Source organism: Brassica rapa, chromosome A02, assembly GCF_000309985.2.
Source record: "Brassica rapa cultivar Chiifu-401-42 chromosome A02, CAAS_Brap_v3.01, whole genome shotgun sequence".
NCBI classification, from domain to species: Eukaryota; Viridiplantae; Streptophyta; class Magnoliopsida; order Brassicales; family Brassicaceae; genus Brassica; species Brassica rapa.
In genome coordinates, this window is record NC_024796.2 from 8,396,083 (window position 1) to 8,414,295 (window position 18,213).

The 18,213-nt window shown below is 30.6% G+C and overlaps 2 protein-coding genes across 5 annotated transcripts; both read right to left on the minus strand.

Annotated features, from left to right (window-relative positions):
• Nucleotides 1-929: 929 nt before the first annotated feature.
• Nucleotides 930-11,844, minus strand: LOC103852144 (4-substituted benzoates-glutamate ligase GH3.12). The gene is made up of 5 exons (XM_033285101.1): nucleotides 10,356-11,844; nucleotides 4,970-9,766; nucleotides 4,760-4,861; nucleotides 3,892-4,673; nucleotides 930-3,808 (listed from the first exon to the last, which is right to left on the minus strand). The coding sequence occupies exons 2-5, from the start codon at nucleotides 5,254-5,256 to the stop codon at nucleotides 3,246-3,248; spliced, it is 1,734 nt and encodes a 577-aa protein (XP_033140992.1). The 5' UTR covers nucleotides 5,257-9,766; nucleotides 10,356-11,844; the 3' UTR covers nucleotides 930-3,245.
• Nucleotides 11,845-12,137: 293 nt separating this feature from the next.
• On the minus strand, nucleotides 12,138-15,993 carry LOC103852148 (trehalose-phosphate phosphatase A). Of its 4 annotated transcripts, none has more exons than XM_009129053.3 (12): nucleotides 15,678-15,993; nucleotides 14,243-14,631; nucleotides 14,022-14,165; nucleotides 13,853-13,924; nucleotides 13,656-13,781; nucleotides 13,519-13,575; nucleotides 13,310-13,411; nucleotides 13,149-13,226; nucleotides 12,983-13,052; nucleotides 12,833-12,903; nucleotides 12,646-12,741; nucleotides 12,138-12,562 (listed from the first exon to the last, which is right to left on the minus strand). In XM_009129053.3, the coding sequence occupies exons 2-12, from the start codon at nucleotides 14,516-14,518 to the stop codon at nucleotides 12,512-12,514; spliced, it is 1,143 nt and encodes a 380-aa protein (XP_009127301.1). In that variant the 5' UTR covers nucleotides 14,519-14,631; nucleotides 15,678-15,993; the 3' UTR covers nucleotides 12,138-12,511. The 4 variants fall into 4 exon arrangements, with proteins under 4 accessions (XP_009127301.1, XP_009127309.1, XP_009127302.1 ...); XM_009129061.3 differs by having other exon boundaries at nucleotides 14,022-14,162; nucleotides 15,678-15,970; XM_009129054.3 differs by lacking the exon at nucleotides 15,678-15,993 and adding an exon at nucleotides 14,980-14,998.
• Between the last annotated feature and the right edge of the window lie 2,220 nt (nucleotides 15,994-18,213).

Below are 18,213 nucleotides of genomic sequence, written 5' to 3' on the forward strand. Positions count from 1 at the left end.
AATAACAGTTGACCAAAGTCTTATATATAAGATATGAATAAAAATCAAATGTTTCATCTATGAAGAGATGTGTAAATTAATTGTATTACATGGTAAAAGCATTTAAAGGTTTGATTTCTAAGCGGTCTAAATTAAAAAAAAAATCACATATGAAAATAAGTCATAATTTATGTGCTAAATAGATAAGATATTTTTTATTTTAAATCAGAAATCAGAAATAGAAATGAATATTTATTTTTAAAAGCATCTTTTAAAATATTTCTTAAATTTAACTTTGAAAAATAAATCAATTTAATTTTTTTATTATCATTAAAATATTATTAAAAGTATTTTATATAACTATTAATTTTTGTTTACAATTAAAACTAAACTAAAATTTAGTTTCTAATTATAGTTTGTGATAACTAAAATTGTAGTTAACTAATTTAGAAAATATTTTTAAAAATATATTTAAAATATTTTGTTAGACATTTACTTAAGATATTTTATTAGTATTTCAAATAAAAATAAAAATATTAAAAGATATTATAATGAAGTTATGTAAAAGTTAATAATTTTTGTAAAGATGGTCCAAATAAAAAAATCACGCATAAAAGAAGTCATAACTTCTATTTTAATAGTATAGATTTCAGCATTTTATTTATACTCGAAATAATTTACTTTGAAGTCACTGGTTTTAATAAACATTTTATTGATTTATTTAGTGATTTTTCATTATATTTGAAATAATTTATCTGTTTAAGAAGTGATTTTTTTTTCTGATTTTAAATGTTTTTCATGACTTTAGGCGGAGTCATTAGTTCAATAAACAATTTTAATGATTTATTTGATGATTTTTTCATTATATTTGAAATAATTAATAAAGAGATATTAAAAAATTTATACGACTATTTAAAATATGATTTTGATGTTTTGTCATGTTCTCGATGATTTTAGGTTGAGTCATTAGTTTTAATAAACAATTTTAGTGATTTATTTGATGATTTTTCATTATATTCAAAATATTTAATAAAGGGATATTAAGAAACTATAGCGATAATATAATAATTATTTTTTCTTAAATTATATTTATATACATAATTGTCATTATATTATCTATGAACAATACATGTTTACTCTTTTTGTTTTATGTGCCATAATTTCAAAAATCTAAATTATTGATAATATACGATGTTTATTGGTTACTGTTATTTTATTGATATTTTATGAGTTTTAACTATTTCTAATTTCTAATGCTTTCAGTGCCAATGAGATTATTTTCAATCCACAACTCTGAGAAGTCTTTTATTTTAACTCCAGTTTGTTTAATGATTGGTTTGGTTGTTACTAGAGAAAATTTTGGTTTAGATCCAAACATATATCTCTTAAATAAAAAGATAAAGAACATCAATTAATACATTAATTAGATAGTGAAGTTAGATAATTTACATTATCATTTTAAAATATTTATAAAATTATGAACTTAGATTGGTTTGATTATTACAAGAGAATTTATTAAATAAAAGATATAGGAAAAGTTGAATACATCCCCTAGTCCCTAAACATCATTTGAGAAGTGATCATTTGTCATCACCATAATTTTGAAAAAAATGATGACGCGGCATACTAATAATGAAGACATGTCTTGAAATTAATTATGACATTGACATTTAAATTTAGTGTTGATTTATATTTTTGGTAAGTTTTTATATGGTAATAAATCATAGATTATCATTGATATATAGGAAATAATATAATAAAAGAAATAAAATATAATAACATTTACAATTTTCGAAATATTATTTAATTCTATTTTTATAATTATATAATTTTTATTACTAAAACAATTTTTCTAAATGAAAATCGAAAATTATGTTTCAAACTATTTTATAATTTTTTAATATTTTTTAATATTTATTTATATATTTATTAGAATCCTGAATTTCACATTCCAAAAACCCTATCTCACCCTCAACTCTAAACCATAAGTCTATATTAGTTAATCCTATAGATATAAATATATTTTATCCTTCGTTAAAAGTAAGGATAAAAGTGGTTAATGTAAATATGAAAAGTAATACTATGAATATTGTATTTATGGCAGTTTCCCAAAGAAAAATCATGTTATAGCAACCCAAAAATATATATTTATTTATATATCACATATTACGTCTTATCCACTCATAAGTATTTTAAAACATAAAAATAATATTATCATTGGTTATCTAGTTTTTGTTCCTCTTTATTTTCACCCAATAATTTAAACTTAATTGATTTATAATAAAATAATTTAAAATAAAAATGATACTAACACTTAGTATTTTTAATGATCTATAAATAAATACTAGTTTCATTTCATTTGGATATAGAATATTAAAAATGTCAATTTTTTCCTATAATTTCTATTTTACTAATATTAATTATGAACTTAATTATGTCATTTCATATTTGTTTAAAAAATATTATGTAAATATTATTTTCTGAAAATAGTAAAGAATAAAAATATAAAATAAAAATTATTAAAACTATGTCATTTTAAAATATTTACTTTAATTACAGTCCATTTTGAATTAATATATAGCTATTAAGTTACATAAATAAGAATATAGGTTGTAGTGTTGAATTTTCTTAAACAAAACCATTGTAGAGACAAAATTTGTATATGTGTTGAATTAATAGGTGGAAGAAAGAGAAGATGATGTGGATTGTGAAAAAATGTAAATTAGAATGTTGAATTTATACAACTATTGTACATAGCCTTAGTGACGGTGATTGTAGAGATGACAAGCAAAATTTGAAAAATTATTTCTTAAATTATATGTCTAGGTGATTTTTGGTTGTCTTAAGTAAATTCTTGAAAATACATTGAAACATGATGAGCACACGCATTCTATTTCAACATCTCGTGTGATGTCAGGATATTTTCGATATTGTTTTCACTCACTCACTCACTCCATTTTCTTCATGCTCAATAACAGAAGTGTGTGTGTGGCAAATTTAATCTTTCAAAATGGAATATATATCAAAGCGCTACATTTTATATCTTTTTCTCTTTTGTGTTTCTTAAAGTTTTGCACTTTGTGTAATCTCTATGAAAAACTATATGACATCAGTCATTGTGATCGGGTTTTATTAATAAAATACTAGTTATATGAAAAGTATACTTCAAAATAAGATTGAAAAGCATGAGTTTTGTCTCCTCTCATGGTATTTTCCACAAACTTTATTTCAACGCATGCAAAATGATAAAAATCATGACGAAAAGTCTAAAGAAAGGGAACCTTATCGGTAAAGAACCTAGATCGAACTTTTTCTTCTAAGATCGCTAATGCCTCGGAAGATTTGATGCAAATGGGTGTCTTGTATTGAGTTGAAGAAGCACCTTGGGTAATGAAAAACTCCATAAGAGAATCGAAAGTTCCTTGTTGCACCACCCTTATCTCTAGAGCTCCAATTGATCCGTCTTTGCTCCTAAATTCTTTGTAAAAATTGTTCAAGGACTCTTCCACCACGTAACAACATTCTACTAAAACCTTGTTATCAATTTCAGCAATGTCATTGTTGTATTTTCCTTTGAGTTCCCAGTACAGAACATAATGACCGGGAGTAGTAGATACATCAGCATAGCTTGTAAAGTCAATCAACATCAAATTTGATGATTCAAGAACCATCTTTGCATGTGTCACCGCATTTAAAAGATCTTCATCTGTAGTTATCTCCAAATGAACGCTCAGAACCAAATTTCCTCTCCGCACAAACCTAAACTGAGGTGCACTATTGTAAAATCCAGTCACTTGTAAAACATCACCCATCTTATGTCTGTGTAGGCCTAGCAAAAAAGAAACAATATTAATATCTTAGTTGAGATGATAATATATATATACATTTTCTCCACGTAAACATTTGACTAACCAGAATGATTTGTGACCAACGGCTCGTAATGGCTCCCTAACTTGACATCCACAAGATCAACAATTTCTACTTTGTCACCCGCGTCAACAAGTAAGAACTCGAAATATGAGAAGTTAGGCATAAATGTGTATGACACGTCTTGTGGTTTGCACAAAGGATTCATGTTAATCCCAAACATAGTTTCCGAAGAAACATAACTTGAAGAAATCAAAGGCAGATTGTTAGAGTAAAACTTTAATGTTGGGATGTGCTGAGCCATTTGGCCTGTCGCAATGCTTTCGATGAATTTGGTTTTAGGCCAAAGTCTTGGAATTATACCTTCCCATGATTTTTGGTTGCATTCATTTTCGATGAGATCAGCCAATTCAGGATTAGGTTCTCCAAGGATCTTTGATACAGAATCCCTACAGCTAATATCAGTGATCCATTCGCTAAGATGACCACAACGGATATTAGTGCAAATTTCTTTCCAAAATTTTTCAAGAAAAGTAATTGCACGGACCAAGATAGAAACAAAGGCGGCACCAACCTTCACAACCTCGTCTCTTTGAACTATACCACACAGGAGATGACAATACAAACTCTGTTTGTTGTCTGAACACAATATGACTTCGTCAGGACTTGTGAATGACCAATGCCAATATGATGGTCGGTTCTTGAAGTAATCACTCTTGAAGAAGCTCGTCGTCGCAGACGAAGCTGGCAAACCAGAGGGAGTATTCTGCTCTGGTGTACAAAAGTTAAACACCATTCCCTTTCCATGCTCAAGACCATCGATATGCCTATGAATCCAAAAGAATAATTTATCATATAATTTACAAATACATTATTGTTTACTAAAACAAGACACACATGTTTCCATTATTACTTGGTTATAACGAGCGAGCGGTAAAAATAGATGAATTTCAAGTTTTCCAAGTATTTGTTGTTACGAGGAAACATCTTCCGTTTTCCTCCAGAAGTTCCGGAACTACAATAAAAAAAACTAGAGAATTAAGACTCTCAAACATAAGTTTGATCACATAAATAATTAATCAGTTGCCAGTGGGTAAAGTTGCTTTATACAACAAGAGACTACCTTAGTAGGAAACCGGTAATGGGTTTCCCAGAAATAACATCAAAGGGCTCTCCATTTGCAACACGGTCGATATAAAGCTTTACATCTTCGTATGTCGTCACGGGAACGTTTTTTTTAAAAAGCTCCTTATCAGAACTCCCATGGAGAAAACGCCTAAGATACTCAGTTCCAGCATTAAGTGTGAGTATCTCCTCCAATACATTGTCTTGTACTTGCTTCACATTGGACGCCAACTCTTCCAAAACATTCTCGTCTAATTTGTCGCAGAGATCAGAGCACAAACTCATATTTGGTTCTCTTAGCTTAGCTCACCTGAAACCAAAAAGTTGCACACTCGGCTCACAATATTATTGAGTTGTACGTACAAGTTGGTAGTTAGTGAAACCGCTCAGCATAATAGGGAATGCCATAAATATTGATATAGTGCTAATTTATGTGAGTAAAAAAACAAACAAACCTTCTATTTGTATGGCGTTTTCAGCCAATTTGATATTTGGCTGTGCCGTAACTCTCTGATTTGAGTCACGTCAATGGCAATATCCAAACATGGCTTGGCCTTCTTATATAGTGATTATTAACTATTATTTTAAAATTTTGAATCTCTCAACTTTAACACATGACACTGACCACATGTCGACTAATAAGCTCTTACTAATGAATCGTTAGAAAAATAATAGTTATGTATATTCAAATCTTAATTTTCAGACAAAATCATATAAATAAATATGTACAATCACATAGCTTGTGAAGAACGTTCAATGTTTATTAAAATATTTCAACGATAAAAAGGCTGAAGCCGGAAACACTATTTTATTTGTGTAACTAGATTATACTAAAAGTTAGTTACTCTTTGCCTTCTTCTCAACTAATTTTTTTATATATTATTCACACATATTAAAAATATAATAAATATTTATAATTAGTTTTTTTATCATGTGTTTTTAATAAATATTAACCAATAGTATTCAATTAATTTAAATATTTTCAATTAATGTTCTTAAAAATATATACAAAAATGTAAATAAAATTGAAACAAAATAAAAATCTAAAAATCCTATTTTATGAATGGAGGAAGCTGAGGGAATACATTTTAGGAAAACGTGTGAAATGATACGGAAGATATGGTAAGCTAACAAAATATGCTTTTTGTTTGTACGGGACTAAAGTGATTTGTGTGAGCGTGAGAGAAGACCATCATTAACTCCAATCTCTTAATTGGAGTTCTTAATTTCGGATAAGAGATATCTCTTAATTTTTTTTAGATTTGAACTAAGAAAAGTTAAGAACCGTCTCTTAAATAAGAAATATAAGAGTTGTCTTTTAGTCGAAAAGTGTAAAAAGAAAAACAAAAAAATATCAAATCATGAGTTAAGAAATCCGGCTAAGAGACCGGGTTAATCATGCCGTAGATCAAGTCCCCAAGCACCAACCTATGACCTATCTTTACGTAAGGCGCACGTTTGAACGAATGCACGTGTCTCCACTCTGGCTCACATTTCACATTTGTAAATATACTTAGTAATCTGAAATATATGCAGTTTCCCATGAAGAAAAGTCTCGTAATCTTTTGAAAAATGGAGCTACACCTCGTTAATCCGGATTATTATGCTTAATCAGTTATATACTGTCTAATGGTGTCGCCTAGTATTAACTTACAGAATCAAATTCTCATAATTGTGCATGTGGGACTTTCAGGTGTTGACGGGTTTCAGATATGGCCCGGGTTTTATTGAACAAATTGCAATTGTATAATTGTATCTTCATACCAAAGCATGTCTAGTAAAAGTTATAAAATACTTTTATGTACCATCTTTTTGATAAAGGTTATTTATTCAAATGCATGAAAAAAATACAAAGCAATGACCTTTTGTAACTTTAAAGCAATGAGTTTTTGGATCATATACAAAGTTTGGAAAATTAGTATAGATGAAGAAGGGAACATAACATTTTAAACCATGAATTTGGTTAAAATTAGCACTTTAAACATTTCATTTGGACATTTAAAACTTCAAACAGTAAAACTAATTTTAGTAACAGATTAAACCTTGAAACTAAGTTGTTTATTCATCACATCAATAGTATGATCGATTATGTTCATTTCCTGGTAAAAAAGAATGATTTACTTTTACAAAATTATTAGTAATTAATCAACAAAATTAGTAAAATAAAATTAAAATAATTTAAAATCAACTATAATAAAAAGAATTCAAATAAAAAATAATAATTCAAATAAATTAAAAACTTAAAAATGAAGGTTACTGTAATTTTAAACAAACCAGAAATTCAAATTTTTTAAAATTAATTAAATTTTGTATTTTAAACCTGTTGGCAAAAGTTTTCTTTTTGACAACGAAAGACCACTCTATTACTCAAACTTTGAAGTGACACATGTAACTATATCGGAATAGAAACCAACAAATAACAGTTTCTTATGGGATAATCTTGCAATTCTAGCTAAAGAATCCACAATTACATTATGAGATCAATGAATATAGATAAGCTTGAAATGATGAAATATCCTTTGCAAAACTGTTATCTCTTTTAGCTCCGTAGAAAAATTTGGCCACACTAGACGCTTCCCAATCTTTGTTAACAATGTTTTCAATATGGTTCAAAACCTGGTAGGCAGAGAGTGACAAAGCATGTTTTACATTGCACAGCTTAGAGTTTCTAGCTCTGAATGCAACGTTGATTCTCTCGTTCTTTGATTTATGGTACCCATAAGTTGGATTTTTCCGGATGTATCCTTCAAGACCCATCAACAACTAATTGCGATGTAGGGTTCCAAAAACCATCCACCAGACATATATTATGTAAGCATATGACTTGTGAATAAATAGTATATGGGATTTGTTCAGAAACTGAAACTGATGAATTTGCCTCACACCATGCTAAGCATTCTTTTTCCGCATGTCTGATAAGTTATGTGGATATCTGTCGATTCTTCTGAATAACTTATCATTTCTGGCTTTCCATAAGTACCATATTTTACCCAAAGATAAGGATTTCCATCAATGTCAGGGTCTTCAATACTAATTTTTCGCCAGCAAAAAAATAGTAAATATTGGCATAGACACTTAGACTAGGAAAATATTCAGATGCGAATGTGTTTTTGATAATGCTCATGCCTACACAGCAGGTGGCACTCAAAAATAGCATGATTCATCAGGTTCGATCCACATGTATTTAGTCCAACAGAATTCAGGTTCCGTTAATCGTAATTACACTCTCATGTCTCTTGATTGTCCTATGATCCTCGGTTCTAGTTAATTACTTTAGATCCTAATATTACAAGTCCTCTTATTACAAGCCATCTTGGTGTAGAAATCGTGAATACCATGAGTCTGACATTATCAGTTTGACATTAAGTTTATGAATCTAAAAAATCTAGGTTCTATTTAGGGAAAATTGGAAAAATGAGACACTTTGAACTTTTATTTGTCACAATAGGACTTCTGATATTTTAGGCAATTCTGGACATATTTTACCCTTCTTTTATGGGAAAAATAGTAAACTGAATTTTAAAAATATTAAAAAATATGATAATTATTGGAAACATAAGTATGACAATATATATGTTTAAAAGTTTTTTTTTTAAAATTGGAATCATATTTTATTTTATCTTCTAACTACAGTTAGAATACTCATTCTGGTCATCTACTTAGTCTAGAAATCAGATACTAAGTTTTATACATAGATATATCTTGGGTATACAACGTAAAATAACCTTTCTTGTATTTTCTAACAAGTCTAGAATTTGTTACGTTATAATCAAGAAAGATGTCTTCAGTCTACCTACAGCTTGATAACAACATATAGCCACAACTCAACGATATAACTTGGCTAGATTACGTGCCCTAACATATTCTGCCTTTTACGTTATATGACGCCTATAGGAAGAATATGTTTCCCACCTACTCTATTGTGTTCTTCGTAGGTAGTATACATACTCTAGATAAATCTGTAAAATATGGAAACTTCCATAATCAATTAAAGATGTTTCCTAAATCTAAACTAAATTTACCCTAAATCTCGCAAAGAATATTTTCTTCCACGTTTTTCTCTAAATGAACTTGCAATGACTAAGACATGCTTCAATGAGATCAAAAGAGATAAAAGCAGTTAAAACCAAAAGTATTTGAATTTGAAAGAGTTGTCTTTTCGCCATCTACTTTCCAAGTTGATAAAGCAGATAAAATTAAGAGTATTTGAAGTAATCAAATTCTAAGTGTATTATTTTTTGTGTGTTTTCTGTCTTGGCATCCTCTAAGTGAACCCCCTCTTAATGACAATATCAAATATAATGTTATTTAGGGATTTGTTTAGGGTTTACGGTTTGTTTATAGTTTGTTTAAGGTTTAAGAATTTATTTAGGGTTTCTTTAGGGTTTGTTAATGGTTTATTGCATACGACTATGGGTTTGGGGGTTTGTTTAGGGTGTAGTGATTCTGACCAAAAACTACAAAGAGTAGTTAAATATTCTTTTGCAAAAACTAACAACATACTTAAACATTCTCAAATCTTTTACAAAAACATTCTTGATCTGTCTCCCTTGATAGAGACTGAGACGTTTGTAGCTCATACTGTGATTCTGAAGATGCATGAGAGACAGTACCACCTGGGGCTTCTTACTTTAACTCTGACTAGTCTGTGAGAGCCTCACCAATTGTGAAGACCAATAATGGCCGAGACAGCATCTAGATAAAGATGTACGCAGTAATTGAGACTCAAAGTCACATTAGTGGAGGCTCTTGTTCCTTCTTCTTCCTGTCTCACAATACATTAGTGAAGCTTCTCCTGTAAACAAGAAGGAGAAGTCAAATTCATTGGAAAATTTTAAATGTCAAAATCGCATGAAAATGTGACAAAACAAGAACGCTGAAACATTCTGAAACGCAGCCACCAAAGGGGAAACTGTGGGATTCATGATTCGAGTTGTTCATATACCACTAAACATAACTACAGTAGACAGTTTATATATCAAAGGACACAACTTCGTATCAATAAGACTGCGTAGCTTCAAAGATCAGAACATAAGACCCTAATGAATGAAATCGCTCCTATTTCTATCTAAATTTTCAAATAACTTGGCCTGAGTAACAACAAAAATAAGCACTTTGAGATCAAAAGGCCGCAACTTTGAAACAGTAAGACTGCTTAGATTATATGCAAAGAACATTGAATATAATGCCTAACATCTTCTATGATTAATTACCTGGAAAAACAGATTTTTCCAAAGCAACACAAGAACCAAGATTAAATAAAATACCTCAACATCTTCTATGATTCATTACCTGGCTAAACATCTTATTGATAACCAATAAAGAGAAGAAGAAACATAGAAGAAGAAACAGAGAAGAAGATAGAGAGAATAGAGACGACTAACACTTAACCGTGTGGAGAAGAAGAAGAACTCGAAATCGCCATTGAAGAGGAAGAAGGAGATCGGCGGAGAAGAAGAGATAGGTTAACCCGATGTCTTTACCTTTTTTTTATTTTATCGTGTATTTATATATCTTTTTCCTTATGTTTTTACCTTTTTTAATATTAAATCAATTATTATTAATTCATATTAATTGGTTAATTTGAAGGGTATAATAGTATTAACTAAAATCTAAATCCTATTTTCCTAAATAATCTTCTGAAAATCTTATTGAGACAAACCTAAGTTGAGAATGTCCTATTTTTCCAATTTTCCCTTCTATTTAATTACTTTAGATTTTAATATTACAAGCCATCCTGATATACCATGAGTTTTACATTAAGTTCATGAAATCCCTAAAACTAACAAGCCATTTAGGAGAAAAATCTAAAGAGCCTCGCTATCATCTTTGACTTCCAGTTCCCACTACATTTGTCTAGTTAGTAATGTACTCACTGTTATTGAGATTCAAGAGTGCCTACGTCTCCATTATCTTAAAAATTGTTAGCTTCTTTATTGTCTCCGTGAATCACTTCTTCAGAAAAGCATATGCTCAACACTTTTGACACAGAAAGTTATGTGATCCAATAAAAGTTAAAACTAATTATGTTTACGTCTTAAATGAGAGAGGAGCCTCATATATCAAAATTAGAAAATGAGATTTCAATATACAGAATATGCATGCCCCATATAGATTAACTCGTTTGACATCATGTCATTCACCCCATAAGCTCTTGTAGATAATACGGGTACTTCTGATTGTAGCTAACTTCTAACGATTAACAAACCCCACAATCTACTAAATAAATTCTATATATATGGAGAATTAAAACATCAGAATAAAGCTGCCAATTATAATTAAACATACGAAGAAAAACCTTGTATTATTTTTTATAACTACAAATTGTCAACTGTACTTTCTGGAAATTCTAATTGCTTTGTTAGAAAATCATTTAGTATTTTTGAATCATGATTTAAACGTTACCATCCAAGAGGACTGACATCTACTAAGAGCATCCACATCAATGAACCCCCTCTTGGGGTTCATCTTTTTAGTTTTTTATTATTAAAATTTGTATTTTTTTCTTTTTGTTTTTTTTTTTAAAAAAAAAAAAAAAAAAAAAAGTTAGACCAATCGCGGGCCGCCACGACACATGGGGCCCGCGCTACAGTGATGAACTTTAGGAGTGAGGGGTTCAACCAAGAGAACTTTAGGAGAGAGAGGGTTCATGGGATTGAATTATTTTATTATTTTTTTGTCTTGGTTTTTGTATGAACTCCCCCCATGAACCCTCAATGGGGGTGCTCTAAGTTAGACCATCTCCAATGTATATTGCTATTTTTTTCCTCTAGAATAGAGATGGAGTGTGCTCCCATCTATTCCCCTATAATAGCATCACTTTAAATGTCTATTGCTATTTCTTATCTAAATATAGAGGAAAGATAGCAATCTTCATTGTTTTTAAAAAATAGCAATCTTTATTTCTGAGGAAAAAATAACAATGAGTTGGACTAAATTACCTTTAAATGCTATTATAAAGTTAAAGTAGATCGAAGTTGCATGCCACAAGACTATAAGACTTTAAACTTGACAAATATCTCAATCAATCAACAAGTTATAACTTCTTTTATTTTCTCTGCAAAACTAAATCTGCTTAATTTTGATTGAGTGAGAACATTATGTGGCAATTTATCCTACAACTACATAACTCATTGTTTCACATAAATTAAATAAAAATGTTAAAACAGAATGAAACAAATTATTTGATTTAAGCCGGGATTTAGTAAATATGATAAACTGTTGCCAGAACTGAAAGAAGAATTTACAGTTTCAGAGGAAAATGATGATGAGAGATTGATAGGGAAAAGGATCTCCGGCATGTTTTAAGCCTTCATGTGATCTCTCCTTCCTACGCCGCCCTTACATTAAAATCTCAACTGTAGTTAAGCAACTTCAAGAAAAAACCAACCAAGAAAGAATACTAAATGCTTTACTTTTGCATCATCTCTTTCTCCATTCCCTCTGTATAACAACAATAATTTTCTAACTTCCATATATATATATAAATATATATTATATAGTCAGCCATTTTCTTCTACTTCATCTTCTTGTTCTTCTATTAAACCATTGATCTCTTCCATGTCACTAATGATTTCAGAAACTCCATCACCTGATAGATAAATTGAATGTTGCAGCAAAATCAAACTCATAACCTTAGGCTCAAGTATTCAGTAAAGAGATTTATTAGTTTACCTCGGATGGGTCACGAAGAGAGTAAAAGGCATTGGTGTCTTTAGGCACAGCAGAGACTAATACACCATACCCGTGGTTTGGTCCATCTCGTAACACCTAACATTACTTGCACTTTAAGTCAAAACTATTTCTTTTTATATGGAACTGTTTTTAACAAAAAAAATGGGTTATATATTTAAGAATAAACCTTAAATGCATCTTCATCTGTTCGATCATCCCCGACATAGATTGGAAGAACATCATCACAGTTGTTTAGGCCTGAAGAATGTTTTGGTGTCAATGGCTAAACCAAGTTTCAGTTCAGAAGAAGCAGAGAAGAGAATATATTTTAACATACCAAGAGATTCGAGTAAAAATGTCACAGCTTTTCCTTTGTTCCAGTCAATAACTGGACGGATCTCTAAAACCTTTTTAACCCATAAGATACAAATCAGAACTTTTGAAATTTATTCGAACTTGTTTTGTTGAAATATACACTAGAGAGGTTCAGATGTTGTTTTTACCTTCCGGCCATGTGTTAGACGTAGCTTTGGATATGTTCTAATGACATACTCAACGCGTTGTGCAACCAATGTCCAGTTCTGTAAACAGAAGAGATATTAAAGAAAAGCGTATCCGTTTAAGAGAACCAAGGCTATTGAACTGTGAAAAAAAAAAAAAAAACCTTTTCTTCTACATTGCGGTAATGCACAGAGATGCAGAACTTGTTGTCTTCTACTTTCACCCCTTTGATATCTTTTGTAATCTCCACAAGCGAACAAAGCACCTGAGAGTATAAACAATCAAGTATGATAGTGTTTTTTACCACAAAAAAAAAGGTATGATTTTGTTATTACTTAAAACTATACATTAGAAAATGCATTGTGAATATACCTTATCAATCATCGGTAGAAACTCGCTAGCAGGCTGGAATAGATTGACATCTTTCCCCTGAAATTTTGCCACATTTCTAAGAATCTGATGTAATAAACCGACATTGCAGAAAACAAACAAAGCAAGAAAACAAAAACCTGTTCGTTAACTGATACAGTACGGCTGAGATGTTCATGGTTTAAAGATTCTCCTGCAGGACTCATGATGTCCATTCCGTGGCTTCCGGCGTAATAAAGTTCACTCAATCCAACAAACTCACACACCTTAACCAAAAATAAAATTATTGACTATTACATTCTTGGTGAAGAAAATTGAAGGATAAGTAGAGATTTACCTTATCACGGCTTCTTCCACTAATGATCGCGGTTGGGAAGTACTTGGCAACGTTTTGCACCGCAGTACGCATCTAAACAGGATGATTCATTAGGCTAATGATGATGGCACAGATTTTGATTTTTTTTAGCATTTAAATTGAAACAAAGAGAAGTTAAAACACAACTTACAGCACTAGACATGTAAGCGCAGTCAGGTTCCTCAACTATAGGCGAAAGTGTGCCATCATAATCAAGAAACAATGCTATTCTTTTCCCTTTTGCAAAACTCATGATTTTCTCAAAACTAGTAAGAGCTGATGGATACTTGAGCTGCTAAATAAGATAAAAAAGATCAGGGAAGCTGTGTTTACTGTTTAGTAATAAAAGTGAAACTGTAAGGGGACACAGACCGTCCATTCGCGGTAACTGGCATCGCTGCTAATGCTATCTTTGTTAAGTATTGCTGGGGGAGGAGAAGAAGATTTCATTGCATCGAGCCAACCACAAGACTTGACATCATCAAGAATCCCAGTTTTCTTTCTGGGAACGGTTAGCAAAAGATTGTTGTTCTGTGAGAGCGCTGCTGATGAGCATAGTAGTCTATTCTGACGAATGGTTAATCTTGAGTTGCTTATCGGTGGAATATCAGTCATTACAGGAGACGAGTGACCAGATTTTATCTCCATAAAAAGACCAGATGTTGACAATATATATCCCCGAGTTCCTTCAACGGACAGTGGATATAAAAGAAGCTCTAGTCGATTTTCAACTCAGTTAAGAATCCACTTCCTCAAGGACCCTGAAATAATGTAAGATGCCAAGAAGAAATAGAACCAGTTTAGACTTGAAAAATACTTAGAGAAATTATCCTGCTGACTCAAGAAATTAAATATTTTGAAAGCATTCTCTTAAGCTAGGACAGGAGAACATTGTATACCACAGAGTAACATATTGGCCTCAAGCTTATTAATCAAAAATGAGAAACAAACAAAAAGATTCCTGTTTTTGTATTTTGCTGACAGTTGTTATGAAAGGTTAACCAAGATAACAACATGATTCATGGAAAGACTTGACTTTGTTATAGAATTTTGCAAAGAGTTAACTTTTAACAAAAATAAAGAAATTTTTTTTTGCAAAGAGTTAACACCAGAGAAAGAGAGATTTGTAATAGAACTTCTTCTATGATTGTTGCTACCAAAGGCATACAATTTGGGAATATTTGTCCTAGAATTTCTTCTGAGTTAATGAGATAAAAATAAATAAATCTCAAATCCTTCACCATTTGACCATTATTGAAGCTCAAGGACAGAGCCAAAAAATTTAAAACCTCACATATCAAGAATCAGGCACACACACATAATGGTTCTGCAAATACATACACACGCTTGGAGAGAAACTAGTGTTGTGAAAATTACATTCCAGAAAAAGGCAAAACACACATTGAAAGAAGACAGATACATATATACATATATATATTGAAAACAGTATTGCCAACTAATATACATATTTGTATTGTTTCGAAGGAAACAATTTACACACTTGCAAGGATATAGACAATTAAGAAAACATGTTAAGACCCACCAGGCCACCACCACTATTGCGCGTGAAAGCTTTGACAAATCATTGTCATTCTCAACCAAAATCCACCCACAGAACAAAGTACCCATTCCAAAAGAAAAACCAGAAGAATTTTTTTAAAAAAATCAAGTTTTTAAAACTGGGTCAGTCATTTTATCATATTACAAACTTCTACGTAACTTCATATAAACGAGTCCAAGCTCATAACAAAGAACAGAGAGAGGATAAATTGTTAAATGTGTAATTTTTACAAGTGAAAACACGAACCTTTAAGCTACGCAAATTCCTGAGAAAAATGCTTCGAAGCTGAAAGCAGAAACAACGGGAAGAAGAAGAAATATCTTTAAAAGAGATGGGTTTTTTTTCTCTGGCGGTTTCTCAGCAATCAAATAAGGGACACAGAAAATAAATGGGGGAGGAGAGAAAATATTTTTTAAGATTTGCAAAGAACAAAGAACTGTGAAAGGTCTTTATAAGTTCCCGAGAAAATCGCAGAAACTATCCCAAGAAAATGTCCATATTTTTACTTTTTCTGATTTAGCATAAGAGTTCGAGATTTTGGTAATATAAATGATGCATAATAAAAATACAGTAATATTTAGTTATGGTTAATTTTATGTGAGATAAATAAAAGTCTTGATAGAAAAAGTATTTCAGCTTTTTACAAAAAAAAAAAAAAGTATTGCAGTTTTGATTAAGGGAAATTGTCAATAATAGCACCTTTTGAAGTTTATGTCTCAAAAATAGCACTAGAAGGAGAAAGTCACAAAAATAACATTCATTAAAGGATAAAATATCCCTAATACCCTTAATTTAAAATTAAATAAACAAACAAAAATAAATAAAATAAAAATTAAAAAAATGAAAAAAAGATTTTTTTTTTTATAGTTTCAGATTATATGTTTTCAGATTCGAAATTTTTACAATTTTTTTTTCGAAATTTTTTTCTTTTTTTTTATTTTTTTTTTCAAATTTTCTTTTTATAATTTAAAAATACTTTTTAAAACTGTTTTTAAAATTTTTATTTTTTATTTTAATAAAATTTTAAACCCTAATTCCAAAACCCCACCCCTTAACTCTAAACCCTAAGGTTTTGATTAATTAACCCAAGGGGTATAAGTGTATATTTACCTCTTTAATGAAACCTATTTTTGTGACTTTGAACCTTGAGTGCTACTTTGGGAACATAAACTTGGTTTGATGCTATCCTAGTCTTTTTCTCTTTGATTAACTGATAAAATATACTCCCTCCGTTTTTTTATATAAGTCGTTTTACAGTTACGCACGTAGATTAAAAAAATCATTAATTTTTTATATTTTCTAAGTAAAAACATCATTAATTATTTACCTAACCACAATTCAACCAATAGAAAAATAAAAGATATACTACCATTGGTCATACAACATTAATTACTAATAAATTTTACATAGAAAACCGAAAACGACATATAATTTGGAACAAAAAAATTTCTCTACAACGATTTATATTAAAAAACGGAGAGAGTATAATGCAAAATACATTATTTATGAAAACTATTAATAAAAATCTGAAGGCAGAAAAAAGAAATTACACTTTTCATATTTTAAAACAATAACCTTTTCGTATTCAAAAGCTCTCTCCCGACGGTTTGTTTAACAACTAGGTGTCGTACGCGTGTTCTCTACACATCAAATGATACTAAAGCGTGGGATAAAAGGAACACTTGTAGCGCGTGTAGAAACGCCGTGATTAAAGAGTTTCACGGTGGGTGTTTGATACAACAGTTAACTGATTAATTTAGTGTCGGCTATTTATAGCTCCAAAAAAAACCGCCGATCATTTTGGCGGCCCACGTTGTGAATCCAAACTACGGCGCTGGCAGCTGATTTCAAAACTTGACGAGTAGATTAGTCGAGTCAGGTCTGACGTGGATAAGTCGGATGGTGGATCCCACTACCATGAGATGGTTGCCTGGTGCGGTCGCTCTCGGACGCAGCTGGTGAGTAATGAGTGATGAGGTCGGTGACGGTTTTTTTAATCTCTCTTTTAATTAATGCTAATAATAAAGTCGTTTTCCCGGCTCAGTTCCAAAAACCAGGAGGGACCTCTCGTGGAGTCGGCATGGGCTCCATGTGACCAATATTAAACTAATATAGCGATTGCTGCACACAATTGTCTAACTTGTCTTGTTTACAGATTATCCCATTATTTTACTTCGTTTTTTTCGTTCTTGTGGTTTTAACTGTTGTGCTTCCTTCTCAACAAGAAGCAGAAATGATTATGAGCATTTAAAAAAGACTTATTCTTGGGTTCACTCCCTAGGGTGAATCTCTAGGTTCACCAACCAATAGAATTTCATTATTTCAGATTCAATATCTTTTAAAAAAAGAAACAAAATATTGTCAAGTTATATTATGTTTTTAAAATAAAAAGATAAAAAATAAAAAATAAAAATAGTAGTAATTACAAAAAAATATTTTTAACTGTCGTCAGGAAAAAAGTAAACCCTAAATCCTAATCCCTAAACCCTAAATCTGAAACCCTAAACCCTTGGATAAATCATAAACTCTAAATCAAAAACACTAAACACTAAAACACTCAAGGGTTTAGGATTTTAGTGTTTAGTGTTTTTGATTTAGAATTTATGATTTATCCAAGGATTTAGGGTTTACCCAAGGGTTTAGGGTTTACCCAAAGGTTTAGGGTTTCAGATTTAGGGTTTAGGGATTAGGATTTAGAGTTTAGTGTTTTGCTGGCGACGTTAACAATATTTTTTTTAAAAACTTCTTTTTTTGTAACTATTTTTTTTTTACCTTTTTATTT